General features: G+C 38.8%; 2 protein-coding genes across 4 annotated transcripts in view; one reads left to right on the top strand and one right to left on the bottom strand.

Moving 5' to 3' along the window:
• The window catches only part of MAP7D3 (MAP7 domain containing 3), a 45,808-nt gene extending 28,404 nt beyond the window's left edge, over positions 1-17,404 (top strand). Inside the window, exons 8-20 of the mRNA XM_075053773.1 lie at positions 716-814; positions 1,218-1,316; positions 2,411-2,536; positions 4,654-4,793; positions 5,164-5,294; positions 5,855-6,102; positions 10,561-10,696; positions 11,821-12,001; positions 13,119-13,223; positions 13,492-13,545; positions 14,319-14,412; positions 14,865-15,063; positions 16,182-17,404. Coding sequence (XP_074909874.1) covers positions 716-814; positions 1,218-1,316; positions 2,411-2,536; positions 4,654-4,793; positions 5,164-5,294; positions 5,855-6,102; positions 10,561-10,696; positions 11,821-12,001; positions 13,119-13,223; positions 13,492-13,545; positions 14,319-14,412; positions 14,865-15,063; positions 16,182-16,491 — 1,922 coding nt within the window. The 3' untranslated portion in view covers positions 16,492-17,404. The remainder of the gene's footprint in view (positions 1-715; positions 815-1,217; positions 1,317-2,410; positions 2,537-4,653; positions 4,794-5,163; positions 5,295-5,854; positions 6,103-10,560; positions 10,697-11,820; positions 12,002-13,118; positions 13,224-13,491; positions 13,546-14,318; positions 14,413-14,864; positions 15,064-16,181) is intronic.
• A 2,680-nt stretch (positions 17,405-20,084) lies between these two features.
• Positions 20,085-21,257, bottom strand: part of FHL1 (four and a half LIM domains 1) — a 33,492-nt gene continuing 32,319 nt past the window's right edge. For 2 of the 3 annotated variants that reach the window (XM_075053777.1, XM_075053775.1), the window contains exon 6: positions 20,085-21,087. In XM_075053777.1, coding sequence (XP_074909878.1) covers positions 20,930-21,087 — 158 coding nt within the window. In that variant the 3' untranslated portion in view covers positions 20,085-20,929. The remainder of the gene's footprint in view (positions 21,088-21,257) is intronic. The other variant, XM_075053776.1, reaches the window with a different exon arrangement.

Raw genomic sequence — 21,257 nt, 5'->3', positions numbered from 1 at the left:
CTTTCAAACTTGCTGTCATACCTTGAAATCCTTTGTGAATCCTTGTTTGCTTTGGAGGAAAAATTCTCAAGTGGCCTGAAATACAAGAAATTTGGACAGGACTCCAACTGATCCATGTGATCAGGATGTAGAGGTTGACTGACTGGGTAGTTTAGATCATCATAGCAAGTTAGAGCAATTCTGTGCTCTTGATCTGGTGCTCAAGAAGAAATGGCTGTTTGGTAAAAGATGGCTAAATTCAGATGACAGACAATACAGTCACAGAATTAACCAGATTGCTTCTGCCATGCATATGTGCCTGGGAAGGTGGAGGAGCAGAATGTGGAAATGAGAGGAAGATGCTTGTCCCTGGATCAGTGGAGTATTTCATCAGCTATGCTCCATGTTAATTCTGAGCTCGCTGTTACTCATACAGAATGGGAGCAATGGCCTTTTTAAATTACTTATTTAAAAAGTTGTACGAGAATGGCCTCAGTAGGTCAAACAAGAAGTTTGTCAAGACTGGCATCCTGCTGCTATGATCAGTAACATACAGGAATATAAGAAATAATGCTTTGTATAGAGTAATTCTTCCCTGATCCAGTTTTCCTGCTTCTGAAGGATTCATACTATAAAGTGACTTAATTACTCCTCTCTATCTTAGGGAAGTGGGGCAGGTGTTGGCGGGGACTTCTAGGCTTTTCAACATAATTAATCCATGCGCTTTCACTTCCAGGTACCACAAAGAGAAGTGCCTCATTAAACAGACTGAATAACAAAGTTCCTCTACATTCTCAGCAGTCAGCACTCAAAGGTTCGCAGGTGGAACAGAAAGGTGCTAGAAACCAGTTTGTTTTGAGAATTGGGAGGCAGTAAATGGGATATTTGAAGTTGACTTTTAAACCATGTCCCAGTTTCATTATAAATGTTTTTACTCAGGCTTTCACTCTGTGCATGTAGTCTATGCCCTCTAGCATAAATATCGTTATGCACATGGCAGTGCCAAATATTGGGTAACTGTGTCTATAAACCAGCCTTATTCCTCTGAAAAGTGGAAGGGTGGGGGGAAAGTAGACAAATGGTAGCCAAACCATTTAGTTCATGAGAAAATAGTGCTTCATAATGATAGATCTGTGGTTTTAGCTGATTGGCAAAAGCAAAGCATGGGAATGACAGTTTAGAAAATCATATATATAAATATCTTGTTAAAAATAATCTTCCTTACGCTTGGTCTCTAGGAGGAACAGAAAAGAAGAGGAGCACATCTTTGAATAGAATGAGTAGTAAACCCCAATCCTCTCCAGAACTAGAAAAAGTGAAAAAGGAAGAAAAACCAGGTGGTTGTTTCATAAAGCTGAATATTTCTTTTTAAAGCCATTCATAGTAAAGTTTGGACAGGCTTACTTTCACTAGTTTCCTTGGCTCTTAAATTTTTAGGACTTTTTAATGGCTTTTTAGTTCTCTGGTGGTGAAGATAAGACTGTAAATGGTAAAGGCTAAATTTCTCCCTTTGGACAAAAAAGAAATCCTGTAAGAAGGACTTTGACTTTGTTAAATGGCACTCTAAGTAGATAGCATAATGTCTCTGCTTGAGAGAGAGATGTATTTGAAAGCTGGTAGGTTTAAATGTAAGATACAGTAAAAATGTCACTGATATGTTCACTTCTTAGTTAAATCTTACCTTTGCTTTTTAAGCTCTCTTTCATTATTCAGTTTAAAAGCAACTTCTCTGTTCCTGCTGCTGGCCTTAACTTTGTGCATGCAAATGAAGGAAGAAACCCATTCTCACTCCAGTCTCTTTTGGTCTGTGTAATTCCCCACTAGGTTACGAATAACCTGTTTTCTAGAAACTCTTCTTAAAGCTGAAGACTAGCAACTTTTCTAACATGTTTTTCCCTTTGAGTTAACAAATCTGAAACTTTTCTTTTTAGCAGCTATTGCAACAGTGGAAATTATATTCTGCTTCAGAATATTTCCTGTATGGGAGGATGATGGGTGCTGTCCATGTGAATTTGTGTGTGTAAATGATGCCTGATGATAACTGTTCACTTTGACTTGCAAGTCTTCTGTTTTTTATGTCAGAACAGCCTTTCCTGCAACCTAGAGAATATAGCTCTGAAGAGCTGGATCAAAAACTACTTGTACTTTGTCTGACTTCAGCATTCAGCTCTGCTGTATGCCTGCCAGTCTTTGCATGTTAAAATGATTAGTATTAAGCAAGCCGAGGACAAGAAGTGCAACATAAGAGATTGCAGTGTTTAACCCTTCTGTGCTTTTAGTTTGGATTTCCCTCTCCATGACTTCAGTATTTTTCTTCCTAAACTGTTATGATTTGCAACAATGCTCACAGTCTTCCTTTGCTTTGTACTGCTTGTCTTTTTCATTATATGATTTCATGTTGGATCCTTTTTGATTTGTTCTCATCGTTTAGCTCGTCGTTCCCAGCTCAGTCCTCTGGACAGTAGCGTAATCAGTCGCCTCCTCGCCCCCACACAGGCCTCCTTAGCTAGGAGTAAAAGTGCTGCTACATTATCGGCTGATGGACAAGATCCCTCAGGTAACAGGAGGGCAGCAAAGCCTGAAAGTTTTATGCAGTTGCTCTTCAAGCAAGAACCTACATGATAGTCACTAACTGTGCTACACTTCAGTATGAATCAGACAGTTAATATATGGTTATGTATAATACTACTTATCCAGTATTTTCTTTGGTCAGGAATAACCAATTCATATGCTATGTTGCATGTTTACAAAAGCATAGAATAATACTGGCTTTTAAACTCTAGTGCCAGTTTACTTGCTCTGCAGAGAACCAGATGCTGATGTTCATTTGTTTTGTTTGTGTTGTTTTGTTTTGTTTTTTTTTAACTGACAGAGATCTGCATTTGGGTGTACCCTGAAGTGAATCTGAGACATACTGGTCAGAGAACAGTGCTAGGAAATGAAAGTGAAAAAAACCCAAACAAACATACAATTTCAAAGGAGGCTGAAAGGAATAAGTGCAAAGCCTAAATTTCTTTAGGGGGAGAAACTTTCGTAAGGAACATGACAGAGGAGTTATCTTAACATAAAGGGAGCCCTGAGCTGGCTTCACACAGATTGATTGTAGAAGTAGAGGCATACTAGAAGGAGAAGATACTGTAGAGAAACCCTGGCTGGCTCAAGCAATTTTATATTGGTCCAGACTGAGCTGATAAGCCCACGCTGTGGCTTAACTTAGTACTAGTGCAGGAATCTGCATCATGGGCAAGCCCTAGCTGCAGCTCATATGTCTTATGATTGTTACTGGTTATAATAATGCCCCAGTAAATGCATATCTGGAACCAATGTGGAGTCCTTTCTCCTCTCTTACCTTACAACTTGCGTTCCTAGTTTTGTTTGTTTCCTCTTAAGTATGTTACTCCATCTTTATTTTTTATCTTATGCCGCTTGGTCCTTGTTGGTAATGGTGACATTTCTATACTGCTCCCCATGTGTAATAATCAGTTTTTACTTTTTTGGTTTGTAGTCAATGGTCATATTTTTGCACACCTATCTATATGCCACTTTTATTTTACCATGAATATTTCAGGTCATGTCATGTGGGGAAATACCATCCTTTTTCACTGTTACTGACAGCATGTGACTTATTCACTATTGCTGAATTAAAGATAACATTTTTTACATTTTTATCAGTTTACTTAGAGGTACTTTCTTCATTTCAGTAGAAACAAACCTGTGCTTTAGCACAAACTATGCACAAACAGAATGCAGTTCTCCTTGCACAAATGCTGTAGATATGAAAATAAAATGTATTTTCCATAAAGTCACAAAATTAAGTGCTGGCATCTGTCACAATTTATTCGAACTATAGAAGAATCCACTATCTAGTTTCAGAGGTAGATTTTTACATCTATGTATGCTTATCCATCTATGATTACGTTAGCAAAAAAAGTAATTAGAAGATACAATTTCTTTCTTATGTGTGAAGAAATTGACACGTCAGGTAGGAAAAGTATTTTAGATTAGCAGTTGACCTCTTTCTTTTGATAGGTTTCTTTTACTTTCTATTTTTTATTTATTTATTTTTACTTACTATTTCAGTTTGTTAATCTGGATAAAGTGCACACATATATAGTAATAAAGAGGTCAGAGAGGGCAAGTATAAAATAATGTTGCACAAATGCTTATTTCACAAGAAAAGTTTGTAAAGTAATGCTTGGATTCCTAATGTAATGCTGCTTTATAATTAGTCTTTGAAAAGAAGGAAGATTTCCTCCTTGAGTATGGGGGAAACATGCTTAAAATTTGAACTTGTGATGAAGAACTTGTAAAGAAAGATGATAAGCCATTAAAGTGGAACTATTTGTGGTTAGATGCAGCTTGACTAAAATTAAAGTAATGCTGATGTATTGCAAATTCAGACATTTTTTGGAAAAGCATTTTATTTTTATCTACTCCAGACTGCTGCTTTCAGAATGGTTTTATTCTTGGTGCTGTTGCTTCCAAAGTACTAATCGTGTGGTGGTGGTGTCTGTGTCTGTGACCCATTGCAATGTGCACTGCCTGTGGCGTTTCTCTGTACGGTTTCTAACACACACAATCTTTCTTTCTCTCTTTCCCCCTCTTCCTTTTCTCCTGTTCTTATGCTGTGCACTTGGTTCTCGTTTTGTCTTGTCAAATTCCTAACTTTTATAGAATCTCACCTCTGTCCTCGTTCAGCTTCAGCCAGTTCCATCAGTTCCCCAGTCCCAACTCCTAAAGTGCCCGTGCGCAGTCGTAGCATCGACAGATTGAAGTCCTCTTCATCTGATGCAAGTTCACCAGATTCAACCCAGGTTTGTTGAAAATCCACAGGAATTAGGTTTGTATTAATCGGGGGTTTGGAACAGCTCAGGATGGGATCCTATTTCAACAGTTTGCTTGCTTATTGAAACGTTCAATAGCTTTTGCTTAAAAAACACAGTATTGAAATCAAATGGGAATTTTGTGGTCCTTGATCTCTCTAATATCTTAAAGGCATGTTGTTTGCTGCTTATGGTTCCCAAAATTTAATTTAGGCAACATTGACTGGGTCTGTGTTTTGGAACGTAAAGGAAATGTGAAGTACATCTTGTTGAGAAGTGTATGTTTGCTGGGGTAGCAGCTTTTCTGTCTGTAATGTATTCTAGAGAGCGAGCATTACTTTGTTTTTATGTATCTTCTTAGAAATCAGAGACAGAAAAACCGTCCCCAGGTTCTGGTTTAAGACGCCCTCCCTCGCCATCTGTGTCTGCCCGTAGAAGATCCCCCTCTCCTGCTAATTTGGTGAAGCGTCCTCCATCACCTTCTACAGTTAGGTATGCATCCAGGTTAAATATCTTCTTTTATTCAGAACAAAATGAAGGATGCTTCCTGTCTCAAGACAGCTGTGCTGTTAGAATTTGGATGACCTACTCTACGCCATGTTTATACACATAAGGACTTCATTTTTGGTCTGATTTCTCTTTTCCACAGTAGGGATGCAGCTCTTGAACCTTTGCCTCTTTTGTGCAGACAAAATACACCCTGGTTTTCAATACAGTCTGTGCACTATAACCAACAGGAAGCGTGCAAGCTTCTGAATAAGCTGATCTGCCTTTATTAACGTAGAAGTTTCTTGGATTGGAATCACAGGGTTCATCCTTGATGTGGAGGTAAATAGCAGACCTGTTTTGATGTTAGCCCACAAGGAGTGAGTCCAGGTGCCCAGGGTATTTTGGAATCCTGTATTTGAGTTTTATGAGGAAGGCACCAGTAGTTTGTGGGTGGATTTACTTTTAAAAGTGAGGTACGTAATGTAAACTAACTAACTGCTCTTCTCAGTTGCATGTTTGAGGTTTTCAGTGTTAGCCCTGAAAAATATTCTTTATTTCAACAGACAAAAGACTCGTCCACCTTCGCCCAGCGTGTCAAAACAAAGGCCACCATCTCCTACTCCAGTCTCTAAACCGGCACCTATCCAACGTCAACCTCTCACGCCAGGTGTTATAAACATTACCAAAAAGAAAACTGAAGCAGAGAGCAAACCAAAGGATAAGAGCACGGAAGGAACAGGACAAGAGCAAGGTTCTTCACCAGCCTTGGACAGGGATGCGGTAGCAGCTACTAGCACAAAGACCAAAGAAGGTGAGTGTTTCTCAGTGACTGACGCACTCTTATTCGAGACATCTCCAGTGTGTGCTAGGACTGGTGAAATAATTTGTTCGTGAGGTGGACCACTGGAGGGTAGGATGCTTTAAGGCCGAAGCTGTTCATTGCTGATGATTTATACAATAATTTTACATGGTGTGACTTTTGGTGTGGATTTTAGTGCAGTAGTCGGTTTATTTGACTTGAAGATTTAAGTCAGGAGCTTTCAATATTACTGCTTGTACTGTAATTTTAAGAAAAGCAGAAATCCTGTTTGCCTTTTCGGCTTCAGCCACAGTAGCTGAGGGATCTACTAGCTTAGGTTTGCAAAGTCAATAGTTAAACTGTGCAAAGGTCTTTCAGTCCAGTTGGTAATTCTTAAAATTGCTTGTGTAGAGACCTGCTTGGAGGAAGAAATCAGCTACTGGTGCATCTCAGGCTGAGAGCGAGTTTTCACAAAGCTAGAAGGCTGCCTCAGTCTCAGTTCCAGTGAATATATAATCATTGCTGCCTTAGGAAAAAGTGGTCAGTTCTCAGTAGAAATTATCTTGGTAGATTAAGGAGAGCCATATACCAGATAAGCAATTAGTCTCCTAGTCCTCTTCATCGTGCCAAGTAAGCACAGCCTCTGTCCTTCTTACTGGAAGAGCGCCATCTGCCATCTCCAGAACAGAATGTGGGAGAGCCTTCTGATGAGGTCTGGCAGGCACTTCTTTGTGGAGAAGGACTTAGGGGAGACTTAACAGGAAAAGGAGGGATCTCTGGAATTTAAGCTACAGCCATTGGGCAGTACTGGGGGTGAAAATCCTTCAGACACAAGGTAAGTGGGAACATATGCTTGCTGCACGTTACTGCATGTACAGTTCCTGTTGTGCATTCCTCAGCTGCTGCAGTTGTCTGTTATTTCTGAGGCTCTTCCTGACACTGCTCAACATTGGATGTGAAATAGTGTTAGTCAGCTGAAGAACTCATTTATGGTACAGTTCTTTGAGCATGTGTTCCTCTAGAAGGAAGCCTGGATGTCGCAGTCAAATGTGGATGTCTGTATGAAGTTGCACATCTGTCTTTGGTGTCACGTCATTTATCTTTGCAGTTAGAATGTCCATCCCTCAATGTGCTACATTACTGTGACAAACGTCTTGCATGCCTCAAAGGAGGCATAATCATTTGTGATCAATGTCATCGGCTGGTTGAAACTTCCATAACAGTGTATCCTATTTCTGTATCTTCCAATCGTTCTGGAACAAGAACACCTGTCCTTGTTCCTTGGTTGTCCCACCTGTCTCCTCTCTACACTGACTTCTGGAACTGTATTAACTCAGTTTATCTGTTGCCATTTTATTTTATTGCTAATCTCCAAGCTAGTCATCTTTTTAATGATTCGTACTGGGGCTGGGTGAAGCTCTTTTTCTTTGACACATAGAAGATAAGGAAATAGTGGGCATGTTCTTCAACACAGAGATGATTTCATTTATCTCTTTGAATGTTTTGGTACACTGCAATATGGCCAAGTGAGGCAAAATCTTTGTTCTTAAAAAGAAAAAGTTGCTTTAAATTTTCAAGGCAATTTTCATTTTACACATCAGTGTAGGCAGTTCACCCTGTGGGTTGGTGCAATACCATATTCCGGACAGCTTCTGAAGTCAGAGCACACCAATGAATGGCATGTGGCAAATCAGTCTCTAGGTCTTGTAGGTTCAACCTAATCTCAGTTTCGTGCACTTGTATCTTCATACCATCTCTTCTCCGTCAAACTAAACTTGATTGCCCGTTGCTGACAGACAGCAATCAAGTTTTTGTCTTGTTTTTTGTGTCTTCCTGCTAAAATATACTGTTCTGCAGTAAAAAGCTTTTTATTTTTCAGTGACTTGGAGCAGTTGTCGTTTCTGGCAGCAGCCTTTCGCAGCTTCTCTGAGAGTTAAAAGGCTTGTTTCAACTTAAAGCATAAGAAGTGCTCCTTCATGAGCTCTCACCTTATGCATGATGATAGGTAATAAACTATCATGGAGCCTCACTTTTTTGTATCTGGGTAGTGAAGGCTTTGGAATATGATTCCTAGATTAATTGTGAATAAATGACTTGCCTTGAAATGTGTTGGAATCTTCTCTCCATCCAACTAATAGTACATTTTACAATTGTTCTGAGACATTTCTCTTGCCTATTTCTCTCTTTCCCCTTCCATCACAAAAAGGTCCTTTGAGAAAAAGACAGTTCTTACCAGGAATGACAGTGGGAGTACAACAAAAATGGAGCTGAGTATAAAACACTGGAAGAATCTTTTTAAGGCATGTTAGCAATCATGTTGGGAAGTCCTGTGTCCTGCCCTATGGAAACAGACTGTATGAGGGGTGCATGGAGATGAAAGCACTATTGAAGTAACCACATGGAAAACATCAGTAAAGCTTCAAAAGTGAAAATGCAATGGGAAGGTCCCCCGTAGACTTGAAGTCTCCTACCCTTTCTTTTGTTTCTATGCCCCCTGTTCTTTCCATATCTGCAGTGTTCTGAACCATTGTGACTAATTTTCTTCTATCGTTTTCAATACCAGATATTCATCGTAATTCAAGCTATCATTATCATGTTATAACCCTATAACCTAAAAGCCTAAAACTTTTAGGCTTCTTGCGGGGGATTGAGTTGTCTTATTTAGATTCAGTTTTGAAGGGGGAAAATAGGTTTAACCTGACATTAAATGTCAACCAATTTTGATACAACAGAGATTCCAGTAGTGTTAAAACAGGACTGCCGCCTTGGTTGTTGTGCAAGTGCACAACAGAAGTGCACAACAGAAGATGGCCTCTGCTGTAAAAATTGACTAGTCTAAACTGGCAAGACACTCAAGTGGTAGAGGAGAAGAAAGGCATTTTGATTTCTTCATGGTTATATACTGGCAATACTAAGTGAACCCTCGCTCCTTTTCTTTAAATAAAACATAAAGTTGTAAAATATAGGAAGAAAAGCACGTGCAAATCTTGAGTAGGCAGATTCTGCTAACGATTCTTAAAACTGCAAAGGAGTGGTCTCTCCTGCTCAGGGAGGAGGAGGAGGACACCTTTTGACCGAGTTCAGATTTGGAACTGTTATGGCTGATTCTTGGTTGTACCAACATGACTGCATTTTTGCCCAAATCAGAAGCAATGTGTGTTCTGGGGAGGTGTTTCTTTTTCAGCATTGGATAAATCTAAATATTAGAAAACATCTCTGTGACTGCACTCCATCAGTGCTGGAATGCTTTTCCTAGGACTGCAAGAAAAATTTTTATGCACAAAACACTGCCGTGATTCAGCTGCTGAGGGTTTACTCTGTGTAATTATGCCCTACAGCTGCAGGTAGTGATTATGTGTCCATGAGGCTTAAGCAGCTTTTGAGGTATTAAAGTTCCTAATGATGGCATTGTTTTGAACGATTTGTCTTTAGGTCAGAGGCAAAATAACTGATCAAACCCTGATGTCATTGTTCATCAAAATTACCTTGACTTGAAGGCTTTATAAACATATATGTGCTGATTTGTGAAATATTAAAAAGAAGAAAGGCAGGTCCTCACCAACATTATGATGCTATTGCTCTACTGACACCAAGAGCTAATTCTCTGAATATTCAGATCATGAGTTCTTAAGTCACATTCAAACAGTAATATTTCTAGAGAGCGGGAATAACTGATAAAAATCAGAGATCTTTCAATATATATTGAGAGCAGCTGGATGGCAAGGGTTGGGGGTTTTTTGCTGGTGTTAATTTATAATAGTATCTCTGATGTTCAGACACCATACCACCAGGCAGGACATGAAGAAACATAAACTGCAGGACTGTACAAATATCTACTAACCTGGTGGTTGGAGCTGTTTTGATCTCCATGTATATTGGAAATTGATTTGTTGCTAAAATGTGTAGAAATATGGTATTACTGAAGTCATTAGTATGTGCCTTCAGGGCCAGATAAAATGGTGATTACTTGCACCCTAAGATACTCTGTAAATATAAAGGCATGAATGTTTATGTTAGGAAACAAGAGAAATAAAAAAAAAATTAATATTTCCTCTTCAGGGTCATGTGCGTTCAGTTTTATTAGAAGGAAGTTAAATGTATTTCCTAAAGCAGTATTTTTTTTCCAGTTTTCTTTTAAGTATTTGTAAGCATTATAGAATAAATGTGTCTTTTCAGAAACATGTTTTTAAGTACTATGGTAATTGGAGAATATCTTTAACTGGATCATCTGGAATATGGCTGGATCAGTATAGTTGAAATTAGTTGTTATTTCAGTGTCAGTGAGATCTTGTGGCTCTGCATTTCTTTAGGGCTCCCCTTTGGCTCTTGTGGGCCTTTAGATGATGTGCACTGATCAAAAAGATAGTGGGTCAGTTGGCCAAAAAAAAAATCTCAGCTTACAGTGATAACATCTTTCTTAATTTTAAGTTACTGGGGCTTTTTAACAGCAGTTTCTTTTAACCGTTGCAGAATCAGGTAGCAAAACAGTAGCAGGGACCACCACAGCTGAAGAAGCTGCTAAAATCTTGACAGAGAAACGACGTCTAGCACGGGAGCAAAGAGAGCGTGAAGACCAAGAAAGAATTCAGAGACAGGAAGAGGAAAGGTAACAATTCAGGAGAAGGGAGGGATACTTCCAATGGTGGGGTGTGATTGGAATGGACACTCCAGCTGTGTATGTTTCCTAACCTTTAATTTAAGTTCCTGTAAATCTTAATGCAGTTCCTGAAGCAGAGACAGACGTTGGCACCATTTGAGACAAGACAGGTTGCTGTGTGTATCGCTAATCTATATCTCAGTATATATGTAATGCATAGTCCCTGTGCAAATCACTGCTGCTTTTTTCTTCCAGTCACCAGTAATGCTTTTATTTCAAAACTAGAATGTGCTTTTTACACCACTTGTATTTGTTTTGTTTGTATTTGTCTTGAAATAGTCAACCTCTCTGTATTAAACTTTCCTTTGATGAACTCGGGCAGTGTTTTGATGATACATTAAATCTCATGTTAGTGATCTGAAATCTGGATCAGAAATGTTGCAGCCAAGTAATTCAAAGTGATAAATCAGTATACATTTAGTTCACTGTATAGAAGTTGTTAAAAATAAATTCTTAACTTTGTGCTGACTAACTTTATTCCAGATCAGGGATTACCTGTCTGTGCTTCTGTGAACATGATAGATTTTGTCTGTTTTCCAGTCACTGGTATAAAGCTGTCATAAACTGTCATATAGTCTGCTATAGATGTTTTATCAGAAATATGTCATCAGATCTGTTGTGTATGTCTGCATGATCTAGCAGTGTACACCTCCAGTATACCTCTGGATTTCAGACTATAGAAGTAACAGTCTTTTAGGAAATCCAACTAAACTTATGTTTGACAGTAATTAAAAGCTTCATTTGTGTCGTGGATGCAGGTGGTATTTATTAAATAGTTGTCACTTAATCAAGTTCTCAGTTAAACTTTCCATTATTGGAGCAACCTGCCTTGACCTTGACTTAATCAGCAAAGAACATTTATGTACTCATAGACAGTGTCTTCCAAGTTACTCTGCTTTTTCCTTTGACTGGTCTGGATGGTGGCATTTGTAAATCCACACCAGAGAGTATCTTTACAGTTATTTTGTGATTGCATAACTTAGAACTTCCTTGCTTTCCTAGTCTGTCTCATGTGCATGCACACTTTAAAGAAATAAATATCCAGTCAGTAATCTGTATCTTGGAAACACTAGAATCAGAGAAGAAGAAACTGCCAAGAGAGCAACTGAGGAAAAAGCACTGCAGGAGGAGGAGCTCCGCAAGCAGGAAGAAGAAAAGAGACTGGCTTTTGAAGAACAACAAAGACAAGCTGAAGAGGAGAGGATTCGCCGAGAACAGGAAGAGCAGGAAAAACTTGCAGAGCTTCAACACCAGGTCTGCTTATCTGTTGGCTCCAGCTGTGTTCCTCATACAAGCTGCTGACGTGTTTTCGAGGGGGTTGTCTTTGATTTTCTTTCACAGAACAGTTTTGACACATCTCTGTCAGGAATGATGTAAAGCAGAGTTCATCCTGTCTGAGATGGATTTGAGAATGTCTTGAAGTCCTTTCCTTGCCCTAGTCTATGTGATTCCCCCCCCTCCATTTGATAAATTCAAGTGTGGGGCAGAAGCAGGTATTTTGGGAATTTTTTTAGCCATCTGGGATGCTATTTTGCACATGTAAAATATTTGTACTGAGCCCACTTTACCAACTTACTGCTACAGATTATAAGGAGGTGGTCTGTCTGGAAAGTCATCTGGCTTGCTCTGATTCCTTTAAAAGAAAGCTTGGTAGTGTTTCCAAGTCTGCCTTTCTGGTTGCTAAATAGTCTTCCACAGCTAGTATCTATGTACCTTTACAAAGGCATCCTCCTAACTGAAGGAAGCTGTTTTGCAGAAAGTGGACTTTCTTAAATGAGATTAATTTTGAAAATTAAAGCAATTTTACAATTGAATTCTTTGTGTTTAAAGAGCTGTATCTTATGGATAGCATTGACATGTCTGTTTCTTTAAAAGCTTGTTTGAGTTTATGCTTCTATTTTCTTTCTGGTCACACTAGAAAAGATTTTCCAGTATGGTAGGAACAGAAGATGATCAGTACCAAGTATCTTGGCAGTAATACCTGACTGCCTAGATTTTTAAGTTAACCTTGCCACATTTAAAATTTAATTGCTGTCTTGCTACTTTATAAATTATCCTTCTTAGACAGATCTTCATCCTGAAGTATAGTTTGAACGCTGAGTAGCTCAACATCATTCAGAATATTTGCATAATCACAATATAGCCATGCACATCGTTTTTCTTTTCAGATCAGTTTCTGAATGTCATAGTAATATCTATTTCATGTCAGTAGCTGGGTAATTGGCATTTAGCTGCAACGTATGGTAATATTAAGTAGCGACTGTCTGATGTTCCTGTCTGTGTTGAACCACAATCTCTGTAACAACTCTACTTTTGACTCTTGGGAATGAGTTGTGCACTGGATGCTCTCTTCTTTTTGTTTTATTTTCAGAGAGAAGAAGCTGAAGCAAAAGCCCAAGAAGAGGCTGAAAGACAGCGTCTGGAAAGAGAGAGAATTATGCGGCAAAATATGCAGGAAAGGCTTGAAAGAAAAAAGGTATACTGTTTTGGAAGCAGAGAGGTTTCTCTGCCTAAAATAGCGGTTGAAGTGTTAAACTGAACAGGCAAACTGTCTTAGATGCATTTAAATAGAAGTAGTGTGGGGGTTTTTTAAAAGCCAACTCTGGCTTGTGAGCTTTAAAATGGTGAATAAAGTAGTAAATTTATGAAACATGAAAATATATTATGATTGATGAAAATTTAAACCAGAGTGCTGAAATATAAAGCTCTATATGTCATTGCAACTATTTTCCCTCTTTTAACAGAGAATTGAAGAAATAATGAAAAGAACACGAAAGTCAGATCAAAACGAATCCAAGGTACTTTTTTGTTTGAATCTGTGTAATGACAGAATAGGCCCTTGCCAGAGAAGGCTTTGCCTTGTATCCTGTCTTCCTCTCTTATACTTACTCAAACTGGCTTTCACGTGAAGTGCAGAGTCCTGGTGCACCAGAGTAATTTTCAGTAGCTTCCCATTGCACACATTCTTCTGCTTTGCTTGTTCTGACGAAAAGTCTTTGATGCGTTTTTGTTCAAGGCATATAGAAACAATGTGATCTGGCGTTATCACTTGCAGATTGGTTAAAAAAAAGCCACTGGTTAGATTTTTATTTTTTTTTAACTGTAGCTTCATCTGTTTGCTTAAAGCAAATTTTGGATTCCCCCTGGATTGCTACAGTAAACTGGGATATATTTTTGTTAAATGTAGTGACCTAAGGTTTGTGGTAAATTATGCATATTGTATTCAGGAGTAGTTGTTGTTCTCTGAACATTCAAAGACCTAAGTCTTCATATAGCTGAAAATGAATAAATAGTTAGCACACACCTTGGAGAAATGAGGGGAAAAGGAACTCAGGAATAGTTCATAGGTAGGAGATGGAAGTGGGTCCCACATATTTCTTTACGGGCTCTGGCTCAGCAGAGCATGTGTTGCTGGGTGGCTTGATTGTCTATTAGCCTTTGGACTAGTGTGGCCTTACTGCTGGGCACAGAATAAATAGCCTGGCATGGGAGCTGTGATTGAACCATTTGTGCAACTGTCCTGTTAGCTAGAGGGTAATGAGTTATTCCAAATAACACTCCGGCAATTCAGTTGCAGAATGAAGGGAAGTCTGCCTCTGAGCCTATGGAGGCAGAGGATATTGAAGAGGAGGAAGAGTTGGGTCTTGAGAAGACTGATCAACCAGGTAAGGAAACTTGATGAGTCAGGTCTAAGTGGCAGTCAGTGTCTCAGTGATGTTTAAGCATTGTTAAAAAGGTCACTCACATAATAGCATTGTGATGGTCTGAGACACAAGTCCCAGAAATGCCAGGGAGGCTCAGTAGATCATTGCCTGTTCCATACCACAAGAGAGGGTCAAAATGATTAAATGCAAAAATGATTCAAGAGTGAAATGCAGGCAGCGTGCTTTCATTTTATGAGTGTATTTTTAAAGATGGAAAACAAATTTCATGTTGTTATAGGCAGCTTGTCTATAGAGAAATGAATCTGTTGAAGCCAAGTGCCTCGAGTTTTGGCTAGGAAAGGTCATTTTAGCACTTGTATTTTATTCATTTAGAATAGCAATTCTGTTACTGAAGCTCTTTTTTTTTAATTTTTATTTTTTTCTTGCCTTTTTTTCTTCCCCCCCACTTTCAGGAAAGCTAAATGGCATTGAGTTAGCCCAGGAAGTCAAGGGGGAGGCGGAGGGTTGTTTAGAGACTGCGAATAGCTTGATCTCTACGGAATCTGAGGAAAAAGATTTGTCAGAGTTGAAGGCCGGTGAAGTGTTCATGAATGGAGGTGATTTGAAAAGTGATGAAGGGTCTCTTCTTGTTACTGAATTAAAGGATTCCAGGTGAGTCTGTGTAGGTGGCTGCTTTACTGTCAGAGCAGTTAATCTGTCACACAAGGAATATCTCTCTATGTTTAAATTAAATTTAGTGCTGTATGTAGCATTGCCTCGAATTTTGCACCCCACTAGCTTTGTGGTATTTCTCTGGCTTGCTCCAGGCATGTGGTGTGTGCATACTGTCAGTTTACTGCTTCACGCAGAGGCAGTTAGTTCAGGATAATTGTTTGTTTAGATGGCACCATGTTAACAGTACTGGCTTTGCTAAGAAGTGAGACACATAGCCAGCAATGTGGCAGTGTTACTTATAAAGAACGGCATTGGCTTGCAATCTTTTCCCTTGAAATGGCTAGCAGTTCTTTTCACTAACAACGTTAAACAAGAGGGAGGGGAACAACACTGAAAAGAAAGAATAACATACAGAAAGGTCTAGAACAGTTTCAACTGTGCTGAAACACCAGATACAACACAAAAGCCTCCCTTAATGGGAATTTTAGTATTTCAAATTTTATCTTTTTGAACATAAAGCATTTCCATCTACTACTAGAAAAGTCTGTCCTCTGATGCTTGTTCCATTTGCTCATCTAAATGCTAATGATTCAGAAATGACATTGTGAACTCTTTTTTTTAAAGTGATAATAAATTAATCTCATTCCTTCAGTGATGGAATACAAAAACATTTTCATGATTTTCTTAAGAATGAATCAAAATTAATCACTCTGATCTGGGTTTAGATTTTTAATGTTTTAAATATTGCTAGTCTTCTGAGGCTTAGTTTTGTGTTTAAAAAGTCTTAACTGGAAAAATGCACACTACTAAAACAGGGGTTTAATGGTGCAGGGCTTTAAACTTGTTGCTTTCTTCTGTAAAATATCTGGAGCCATACCTTACCTGAGAGCTATTAGTATAGTAAAAAGTGTTTGTATGTTGGTGAGTCGTTCTTCCCCATTGGCTCTTGGAGGGGAGATCTGCGTGGCAGCCGGAAGAGCTTGTCTGGGAATGCCCTTCAGGATATTCAGTGCTTTGCAAAGTATGCAGACTGCTAATTGGCTGGCCTGTAATCAGTCTAAAGGTTAAACATGCAGAAATTGTAGTATAAGCATCCATTCTTTTTTTTTTCCTAGCCATCCTGCAGAAGAAATGGTTATCGATGACTCAGTGAAGCTGGGTGTTAACGAAGCTGATCGTACAATTGGACTTATTCAGAATCTTAATGGAAGATCTGGTTCGTGGACTTTTGAGGAGTTTATTGACGTTGGAGTACATTCCAAGTCAACCAAACTAAGCTCGGACAGCATCTCTGCTGGTAACTGTAATCAAAACTTGAATGATGCTGCTACAATACCTTCTAGTCCCAAATTGGCTTTTGAGGAAGATGGTGCAGTGAATTCATTGACCAAACCTATAGATGCTTCATCAGGTAATCCAAGCTGATTTCCCTATCTGTCTCTTCCTCTGGCTAGGTAATTAACTTCCTTGCATATTACTCTCCTTGCCTTAACTTCAGCTTCTTATTTTCAAGGCACTTTTTCCAGTGTGTAGGCTGGAGGGAAAGCTGTTTCTTTAGTGCTTGTAACTTGCATTCTGTCAAAAGGAGTCACCAACTGATGCCTTTTTAGGGACTTGCTCTAGACAGCAGCTAAGGCCCGTCATTAAGGCTCTTCCAAAGACACAGCTGAGCCCCTGTGAAGCTCCTCTATCTCCTACCAGCACTCAAGCCCATCTGTTGTATTTTTAGGCTTCTTCTAAGATGTCTTAAATGGCACATGTTACTTTTGAAGATGCTAACACTTTAAAAGGTGTCTGATGTAACTCTACAGACAAGACCTTTCCACTCCTAGGCATGTTCTGTAACTTTCTGATGCTGGCCTGCATGATCTTACAAGGTCTCTTCAAGCTCTGGCAAGGTATTAGCTGTCCTCTCTACTTACTGTAGAATAGTCTTTCACTTCACCAAGTGGGGGGTAACACCAACTTTAAATTCCACAGACAGTTGTGTTACGTTTTGGGAGGAGTAATAAAGCTGCACACACAATATTCTGAATTTTCTGAACGAAGGAGGGCTGCAACTGAAGCCACATGTACTTGAGAAGCCAAACCCTGATGCAGTACAGCATAGTGTGTCAGAGAGGCTTCAGTAAGCTAGTTTACGTAAGACTAAACTTCTCTGGTGTTGGAGCTAAACCCCAAATGGACATACTCACAGCAGGAGATCTCTTTCCATGAGATAAATGACTGTGTGAACAGTTGAAACGAATGGCAGTGGAAAAAACAAGACTTGCTATCCACGTTTTCTTTAAGTGATGTGTAGCACTTTTTTTTATTAAAGTGTAGCACTTTTCTAGACTGAACTGTTTCCTGAGTCTCCTCTGTCACTCTGCGTCTTGCGAATTTTAGTCCCATGGACTCATTGAGACTTTCCTTGAGGCCACAACTAACTGGACCATGGGAATAGATGGGTTTCTTGTGATACTGCTGATCACATTTTGTTCTGATCAAAATCATTAACTTTTTAGTGAAGCCTTTTAATTTTGAACTTGAAAGTGTTTACATATAATATGTTTTAAGAATTATTTACATAACTTTGAAAACTAATATTCGTATATAAAAAAAGAAAAGCTACTGTACTGATTTTGGACCGTAAGTAACCAAGTGGTTCTGTGCTCACTGCCTGGATGTAGACTCTGACAGTGATGATAGACGTATGTGGCATTCACACAGTTATGATGGTTAAATGTTTTCTTCTCTTTGCTCTTTGGACAGAACTGTGAACACTAGAGAGACCTGGAAATAATCTGATTGCACTTCAGTAATCCAGTGTTTTATCAAGTACCGAAGGCCTTGTTTTGAAAAGCTGCTTGTTTACCTTTATCCATCTTCAAGTTTGCAAAAAACATAAAACACCAGGGGGAGGGATGACAGACTTCTGATTTGCACCTTGAAACATTTCAGGGAAACTATTGTGCTGATGTTCCTTTTCCATTCGTTTAGTAATGGTTAGATAAGACTTCCTTGTTCAAATATCACTTGTTTCCCTTTTACCGACTTGACAGTAATCTGTTTGAGTCTTTTTTTTTACTTTTGTATCAGTATCACGTACAGCAACGTGCCACTGGAGGCTCCCCACTTAGCTACTGGCCAGATTTTGCATATTCCTAAAATGGCACTTGATGAAATAAAAGACTCATTCAGTGTGTGTTAAAGTTGAACTCCCTTTGTAACATTCTAGAAAAATGCTATTGCTTGTTGGTTCATGTGCTATTTAAAAATGCAAAATTTAATATCTTCAGTCTTGAATGAAGGAGAAAAATGCCTTATTTTCTAATGTGAAAATACTGGCAGTTTCAAAATGCAGTTTTGTACCATCACTAATATGTTTTAATCTACTGGCAAACATCAAAACGTTTTACAGCATATGCACAAAAATGTTGAGTACCTAGATATGTCTGTCATAGTGCAGTTTAACATGTCATGCTTTTAAAAGTGTTTTCCTTTTGAATTACTTATTTAAGTTTATCTTCACTTATGGAAGTATTATTTTATTGTGTACATAACAGTATTAGACCACTGAAGTCATGTTTTTTTCATGTTAATTATTCTAAGTGTTCCTATTCTAGCTTTATAACAGTGGCTGCAAGCTGCATATATATTTCCCTTCCCCTAAAGCCTGCATTAAGTAATCTATTTAACCTAAACTTGCCTGCTTTTTACAGCATGAAGAGATTAACTAAGCATCTTCTGAAAATTGCTACTAAAAGTAATAATGGAGTCTTGTTCTTATGTCTCCTGTAACAGATATACTGGATAAGTGATTACTTTAAAGAATAGCTGTCTCAAATCCTGCTATAAACAATTGGCTGCTACTTCAATTCAAATGAATCATCCAACTGGCAGCTGTGTTTTCAGTGGTTAAATGCAAATGGTTTTGCTGGAACTACATGTGTTCTTTCCTTGACATTGCAGTTACAGTTGGAAACCCTCCGCCTTCTTACTCTTGCTGTTTGCTATTCAGAATACAGTAGAACTGTTTTAGACTTTAGAGCAGTGCCTTAGGTAAAAGGAAAAATGTATTTTTGTATGATAGCTGTTTCATTCTGGCAGAGACAATCATTCTAACAAAAAAGATGCCGGTATTTTTTTTTCTGTGCCGATATTGTGTTGAATGGTCTGTTACAGCTCTGTGTAAATATGTGTGCACTGTTAAATAAACTTTGCAGTTGAACAATGCTTTATTTCTGTAATGCTAAACATTACCTTGCTAGGAGGCTCCAACCTCTTGCCATGCTGACCTGCCTTGAGATGCACTCTGGTACTGCTCTAACTACTCCACAGTGCAGGTTCCCAAAACTAGTAGCCTCTTTGGCAATTGCATTTGTGTGGTTGGAAAGGTATTTGTACTAACACCTTCAGACCTTGCTGTGTTTGTACATGCTGATGACACGTTCATAACTGTTGAATTCTTTCACTTGCTTTTCACTAAAAGCCTTTGCCTTTTACTTCTAGCACCAGCATCTTTATATACTAATGGTGAGTCCAGCAGTGCTCCATGGCCACAGTGGAGCAGTGACCACCAAGAATACAGCACTATCCTGCCTTTTGTTTTTCTTACAAGAGTTCTTTGTTTCTGGTAGGTGTTTGTGAATGAAAGGGAATGACTGGAGCAGCATCCAGTTGATAAGTATTTCTATATTTCACTACTGTGGAAAAAAAACCCTTAAACCAGCATTCAGGTTACTGAAGGGTAGTATATCTGTGTATGGACAGTGGCTGTACGTATGTTCTCCAAAGGGCTTTTTCACACAGGCTGTTCCTGGCAGATGGTCCAGTGTCAGTTGTATTTTTTTTTTAATAATTAGTTTATGGAAATTGGTGCTTTGGTCCTCAGATATTTAAGGGTGCTATGACAGAACAGCTGACTCTACTTTGCCAGTATCAATGTATGAGACTTGATTGTGGTGGGTCAGCCATAAGAGGTGTCAACTGTGTAAGATGGCAAAATGAAAAAACAATTTTCCAGGCTGCAGGACTCCAAGCAGGCACTAGTCTCATTTTTATTAAATCATAAAACATACACTGACGTGATAGGAGAGCTATCGTTGTCTGAGCTATTTTTAAGGCAATTCTAAATGCCTGTGCATTTTGTTGTAGTTGAAAGGTTTACTTCTTGTTAATGGATTAATAATTGTATAGAGACAGCCTCGTTTAAACAATGATGTAAAAAAAGCTGATGAGCAAAACTTTTGGGCAAACCATGCAGAAATCAAGACTAAAGTTTATGGAAACTTAACTAGAGCTAAATTGTATTGCCAAAACATTGTTATATGTAAGATGAAGCCATTCCATACATGTGCTGCAATTTGGTGTGGTAGGGTAAGCTAAGGTATTTATTATAGAGCTGCTATTAATGGTGTGATGATGTATGTAATGTACTTGTAAAAGCATAATAATGGATCTCTCTGATACCAGGTGCAATCTTTGCATCTCTGTTTCTGAGGTGCATGCCTTGTCAAATCTACTTCATTTAAGTAAGTGCCAAGCTTAAACGTATACCAGACAAGTTTAAAACTAGCTTTGTTTTAGTTTAAGCCACACACAGATTATTTAGTACGTGGATCTCTAATGCTAAATCTAACAGCATTTCAAGCCTTTACACTAAGCGTTACTCGGAAACAAAGTTAGATTTTTGCAACGCTACATGCTTTTGTACTGCAGGAGCTTCAAAAGTCAAACCCAGTATATTGAGGCTACTTTAGTTTTTATACTAAAATGGAAAAAGTTAAAATTCTTAACATGCAAAAACCTGCTCCTTTACCAGGACTGTTTTGGAAAGCAGGGCTCTAAAATCCATTTTACAGCAGTTGCTGTCTGCTCCTTACAGTCGTTTGGGACACTCAGCACAGTAAATTTTTCCATTATGGCAAACAAAGCGCTTGTTGGCCAGACCACGGGCACACTTTGTGCATTTGAAACAATAATCGTGCCAGGATTCATCTTCGTAGTTAACCACACTGGTTCCTCTTCCAAATCCTGCTAGGAGAGAAAACAATTATAGGACGGCGATAGTAGCTTTTCCCTTGGCTGGGTTAGCCCACCAAACAGCAGATCCCATTCTGACTGCTTCCTGTGCTTCTCTAGTCCTGCAGACTGTATCTGTGTGCCTAAAATACTAGCAAGAATTGCAACCGAACCACACTGTTTGC

The sequence above is a fragment of the Buteo buteo genome, chromosome 22 (assembly GCF_964188355.1).
Source record: "Buteo buteo chromosome 22, bButBut1.hap1.1, whole genome shotgun sequence".
In the NCBI taxonomy this organism is placed as follows: Eukaryota; Metazoa; Chordata; class Aves; order Accipitriformes; family Accipitridae; genus Buteo; species Buteo buteo.
Note: the sequence above shows the minus strand (reverse complement) of the source record. Positions and strands in the feature narration are given on the sequence as shown.